This window comes from Oculina patagonica, unplaced genomic scaffold (assembly GCF_052425735.1).
Source record: "Oculina patagonica isolate OP01 unplaced genomic scaffold, crgOcupat unplaced1303, whole genome shotgun sequence".
Classification (NCBI taxonomy): domain Eukaryota; kingdom Metazoa; phylum Cnidaria; class Anthozoa; order Scleractinia; family Oculinidae; genus Oculina; species Oculina patagonica.
Window position 1 is genome coordinate 1 of NW_027557306.1, and position 5,637 is coordinate 5,637.

At 35.5% G+C, this 5,637-nt stretch overlaps 1 protein-coding gene across 1 annotated transcript; it reads left to right on the forward strand.

The window, feature by feature from the left end:
• The first annotated feature begins 2,650 nt into the window (after positions 1-2,650).
• On the forward strand, positions 2,651-5,311 carry LOC144639787 (uncharacterized). Its single transcript, XM_078499080.1, has 4 exons — positions 2,651-3,612; positions 3,918-4,020; positions 4,321-4,494; positions 5,036-5,311. Exons 1-4 carry the CDS (start codon positions 2,773-2,775, stop codon positions 5,221-5,223), a joined length of 1,305 nt encoding a protein of 434 aa, XP_078355206.1. The 5' UTR covers positions 2,651-2,772; the 3' UTR covers positions 5,224-5,311.
• The last annotated feature ends 326 nt before the right edge of the window (positions 5,312-5,637 follow it).

Below are 5,637 nucleotides of genomic sequence, written 5' to 3' on the forward strand. Positions count from 1 at the left end.
GTAAAGTAAAGTAAAGTAAAGTAAAGTAAAAGTAAAGTAAAGTAAAGTAAAGTAAAGTAAAGTAAAAGTAAAGTAAAGTAAAGTAAAGTAAAGTAAAGTAAAGTAAAGAAAAGTAAAGTAAAAGTAAAAGTAAAGTGAAAGTAAAGTAAAGAAAGTAAAAGTAAAGTAAAGTAAAGTAAAGTAGAAGTAAAGTAAAGAAAGTAAAAGTAAAAGTAAAGTAAAAGTAAAGTAAAAGTAAAAGTAAAGTAAAGTAAAGTAAAGAAAGTAAAGTAAAATAAAAGTAAAAGTAAAGTAAAAGAAAGTAAAGAAAAGCAAAAGCAAAGCAAAGCAAAAGCAAAGAAAGAAAGCAAGAAGTAGAAAGTAAAGCAAAAGCAAGAAAGCAAAGAAAGTAAAGCAAAGCAAAGCAAAGAAAAGAAAAGAAAGCAAAGCAAAGAAAAGCAAAAGCAAAGAAAGAAAGCAAAGCAAGAAAGCAAAGCAAAGAAAGAAAGCAAAGCAAGAAGGAAAGAAAGAAAGCAAAGAAAGAAAGAAAGCAAGAAGGAAAGCAAGAAAGAAAGCAAAGCAAAAGAAAGAAAGCAAAGAAACAAAAGAAAGCAAAGGAAAGAAAGAAAGCAAAGCAAAGCAAAAGCAAAGAAAGCAAGAAAGCAAGAAAGAAAGAAAGAAAAGAAAGCAAGAAAGCAAGAAAGAAAGCAAGAAAGAAAGCAAAGAAAGAAAGCAAAGAAAAGCAAAAGAAAAGAAAAGAAAAGAAAGAAAGAAAAGAGAAAGCAAGAAAGAAAGAAAGAAAGAAAGAAAGAAAGAAAGAAAGAAAAGAAAGAAAGAAAGAAAGGAAAGAAAGAAAGAAAAGAAAGCAAAAGAAAGAAAGCAAAGAAAAGAAAAGAAAGAAAGCAAAAGAAAGGAAAGCAAGAAAGAAAGAGAAAGAAAGAAAAGAAAAGAAAAGAAAAGAAGAAAAGAAAGAAAGAAAAGCAAGAAAGCAGAAGAAAGAAAGAAAAGAAAAGAAAGCAAAGCAAAGAAAGCAAAAGAAAGAAAGCAAAGAAAGCAAGAAAGCAAGAAGCAAAGCAAAGCAAAAGAAAGCAAGAAAGCAAAAGAAAGCAAGCAGAAAAGCAAAGTAAAGCAAAGCAAAGCAAAAGCAAATAAAGCAAAGTAAAAGCAAAGCAAAGTAAAGCAAAGCAAAGCAAAGAAAAGCAAAGTAAAAGCAAAGCAAAAGCAAAGAAAGTAAAGAAAGCAAAGAAAAGTAAAGAAAAGTAAAGCAAAAGTAAAGTAAAGCAAAGCAAAGAAAAGTAAAAGCAAAGAAAGCAAAGTAAAGTAAAGTAAAGTAAAGTAAAGTAAAGTAAAGTAAAGCAAAAGTAGAAAGCAAGTAAAGTAAAGCAGTAAAGTAAAGTAAACTTTATTTAAGCAGGGTAGCCCATTATGCTCATCTGCTGCATCGATAACAAATTTAGATAAAAACTAGTAAGGGTAAAGCTTACTTAAAAGTTACATGAAAATTTAAAAATATTACAATTAAATACTTAGCTAAATAGGTTCTGTTTCAAAACGAGTCTACGTGCGAAACCATTCAAATGAAAATGAGTTTGATTTGCATGAAAATGGACCTGTGGGTGAAACTCATTTTCATATGAATGGTTTCGCACGTAGACTCGTTTTGAAACAGGGCAAAGGGGAACTTGGAAATGGCCTATTACAATAACATTGTACAATGACATGTGTCTATTGTAAGTCACTTGTTTTAAGCAGACACACTCAGACAAAGTTTAAGTGTGTGTTTATGAGATATGTCCATGTAATGGAAGTACATGTACATGTAGGATGGTATGAGGCAGGGAAAAACTTAGGTAAAATTATACCACCTAAAGCAATAACCACACGGACAAATCAACTTAGTTTTGTAGCCAAAACTTCATGTGAGTGTAAAAAAGAGTTGTTTTAATGTGATTCCAACAAGCCCACCTCAGGGGCGGATCCAGGGGGGGTGGATTGGGTGGCTAGCCACCCCCCTTGATCCACCAGAAAAATGAAAATAAACATATTGAAATAGTAATAAGGACAATGTCCATCCACCTTTCATAGTCAGGCGGCCGTTCAAAGTTAAGAAAGGCCTTTTTTCCAAAATAGGAGATTTTCGACAGCCTGATTTACGAACTTCTGGCTTAATGTAACAAAACATTAGATTTCTTTTAGCTTTAGATTTTTTTTAGCTTTAGCTTTTAAGGGTTGTTTTAGCCTTGCTGGAATGATTTTCTTCTTCATTTACATCTTTTTTCCATGAAGTATGGGCCTCAGACCCAAAATAATTTGCACTCCCACTTTCAAAAAATTGCCTAAAAGCTTGAACCCCCCCCCCCCCCATAAAAAAACTGGAGCTTGAACAATATAGTAAACAAAAATATTGGTACACAGCCACCCCCCTTTGAAAAATCCTGGATCCGCCCCTGCACCTTTTGAAAGTTGTGAGAGGCACCTGGAAGAAGGTTTACATGTAATTTATGGTGGATAATGAACAAGATTTTGGTTAAAAAGTAAATGATCCACTAATGTATATGCAAGGTGACTATACTTCATGGATCAATATACTATCATGCTCATACTTCCCCTTACACTGACTGCAAATTTCTTTGCTAAAATTTAATCACTTCTGTTATTCACCACCAGGAAAGTGCCGACTTACTGCCATGCCGAAAAGGTACAGATAGCACAGAAGAAAGTGGGATCTTTCTATGCAGTTCATCACTGCCTCAGTCAGATGCAACAGTACATAAAGACACTCTTAATCTACCTATGTTGGATTCAGTGGATGCTTGGTCTCGAGACACAATCATCTCAGAGACAGGCAGTGCAGAGATTGAAGTCCTTGATGGCTGGGAAAGTGATGTCAATGGTCAAGAAGAGGGTTATTTTACAGGAGATAATGTCTTTGTTGACTACACAGTTCACAAACTTGACCTCCAGCCTAATGAGTTTGGGGAACTTCATAGTGGTGTGATGTACATCAGGGAACATCCTGGATGGCACAAGAGGTGGTTTTCAATTAGTGACCAATGTTTAACATGCTTTCGACACAGATCTGAGACTAAGATGTTGTTTCAGATTCCTCTTAAAGGAGCAAAAATTATCCCAACAGATAGGAAGAAAAGTAGAATGTTTCCAATTACTTTGTCAGTTCCAAGAATACGCGAGACCATTATTTTTGCAACAACAGAGGAGCACTCAAGACAAGAGTGGGTATATGTGGTGAATTATGTCATTTCTAGACTTATAGAAGATGATAGTAGTCCTGACTCACCAGAGAATCAACCTGCTATTTCATATGACACTTACCTCAAACTCATTGGTGAAGAAGCAAGTCCAACCAGAAATAGTCTCATTGTTGAGACACTTGAAAAACATGATCAGTCACGGAGGAGAAAACTGTCAGGTTGTCTTGATGGGACCAAAATTATAGAACCTTGTGCAAGTTGGACTGATAACAATGATAACCCACACTCAGTTGTTGTTGCTGGATCTTTAGCACCATGGAAAATAGCTGGTGTTGAAGATGAAGAAGATGAAATGCTTGTCATGAACAATGAGCTTGCACCAGGACTGGATGAAGATGAGTCATTCAGAGAGCTACAAGAGGTAACAGAATTGCACTGTTAATATTATTATTTTTTGGTCCAACAATATTTTTGAGCTTTTTAATAGAGTTAAATCATGTGTGGCCCAAACAGAGGATTTGGTCTTCTCTATAAAAATGTTTTCTCTAACATTATCATTCCTCATTCCATATGATGTACATGTATGTGTTACAAATTGTATCAGTAAGTTCAAGTTGGGCAAAACAGGAGTGCGTGCAACGTATGTGTACTATATATGTATATTCTGTTATTTCTTCTAAACTTTTTTTCTCTTTGTTTGTGTGTGTGTTTTTACGTGCTTCTTAGTTATTGCCAGACATTATTCAAGGATGCAAAATTCCTATTGAAGGAGGGAAAAAGAAAAAGAAAATCTTCAAGGCTAATTCCTCCAGCAACGTAGGGAAAGTCGGTGAGTTAAAGACAAATGAAATAACATATAGCAGTCCTTGGTTAAAGTATAGATTACATCCCTCTCCTCTGATACCTTGCCAGAATTCCTCCTTATCTGTTAAAATACCAGACCAGCTGACATTTATTTTTAGATCAGTATACATCAGTAGTCCTCTGAGTGAAATATGATTGCCCCTAAAAATGACCATGTGGGCAGCAACAACAAAAGTGGCCATAAAAACATAAAGGGGTGGTCAAAAAGCAGGGTTTCACAATACTGCCGACAGTTCGCTTATCACTATTATTACTCCTGGCTTAGGTAACCTTGATGGAAGTTTCTTGTCAGCAAGCAGTTGTGAAGGAAAGTCATCTTCAATCTCAGATCTACAAAGCCCAGGTTCAAAAGTAAAGAGACATGGATCGCTGGTTAATTCATTGTCATCTAAAGCTATGCGAGTCAAGTCAAGGATAACAGACTCTTTCTTCAAGAAAGGTATTATAAGTGATGAAAATGTAAGTTATTGTTTCCAAAAATGCAGTAAAACAGAGCTTCCACCATCTTAAGTTTTCCAATGTTTTAAAAACATTTTGAAATAATGTTGATGGCATCAAATATAAGTCACGAAAACTGAAAGTATATGGGAACTAAATTAAGAGACTCTAGGAAAGGCGTGAATGTACATGTATGTTGTGGATGTTGGGTGGGCTGACCTAAACTCCCAGTTGTCGTTAAGTAGGTAATAAGTGAATTTGTCGCAGCCCCTTATTGAACATTTATGTACGTACTTTAAGTCGAAATGTAGCTCGTTCAATTTGGGATGCCATGCAATGCCGCTGATGAACCAAAGGAGCAATGATATTGTGAAATTAGTCCAACCTTGTTTGCAATCTTTGAGAACTTTAGAGTTTCAAGGCTTTTACAAAAAATTATAAAATTCAGTTGGCCTGCAGCTGGGGAAGTGGAAAGGGTGAAAGCTAAAATTAAATACAATTTTTTTTATACATTCATTTCTGTTCTTCTCTTTGGCCCACAGGTCGTAAAGATGACATCAAATCTCCACGTGAGCTGGCTTCGTTTCAAAGCACCACATTTTCTGGGTATTTACTTCGAAAGAAAGGGCTTCAGTGGAAAAAACCGGTGGTGTGTTGTCAAAGAACACTCGCTGTTCTGTTACAAAGACTTCGGAATCGGAACAGCAGAGCTTCAGGTTCCCTTGCATAGTGCCTCGATAAAAACAATGGATGACAGCAGCGAATGTGACAAGCCTCACATGTTTGTGTTAACATGTGATAAGGAAGAGCTGCTGTTTGCGGCCGAAAAATGATGCTGAGTTAGAAGAATGGATTATGGTCCTGAATGATGAAATACAGTTGATTGAAAACTCGCAAAGTAAGTGACTTTCTAAACTACAGTAGTTCAGCTTCATGGTTCCCGGAGCTGTCTTAAAGAAATATTGAAACGATTCCTTCAATTTCGGCGAACATTAATTTTTACAAAGGTGTTTCTCTAGGTTAAGTTTTTTAATACCTAACCCTATCGTTTTTACTTACCAACTGGAGTTCTTAGCTGTAGGCTTCAATATTCCTATGTCAACTTGGGATCTTTTTTGGCGCTTCTTCTTTCTTTCAAAATGAT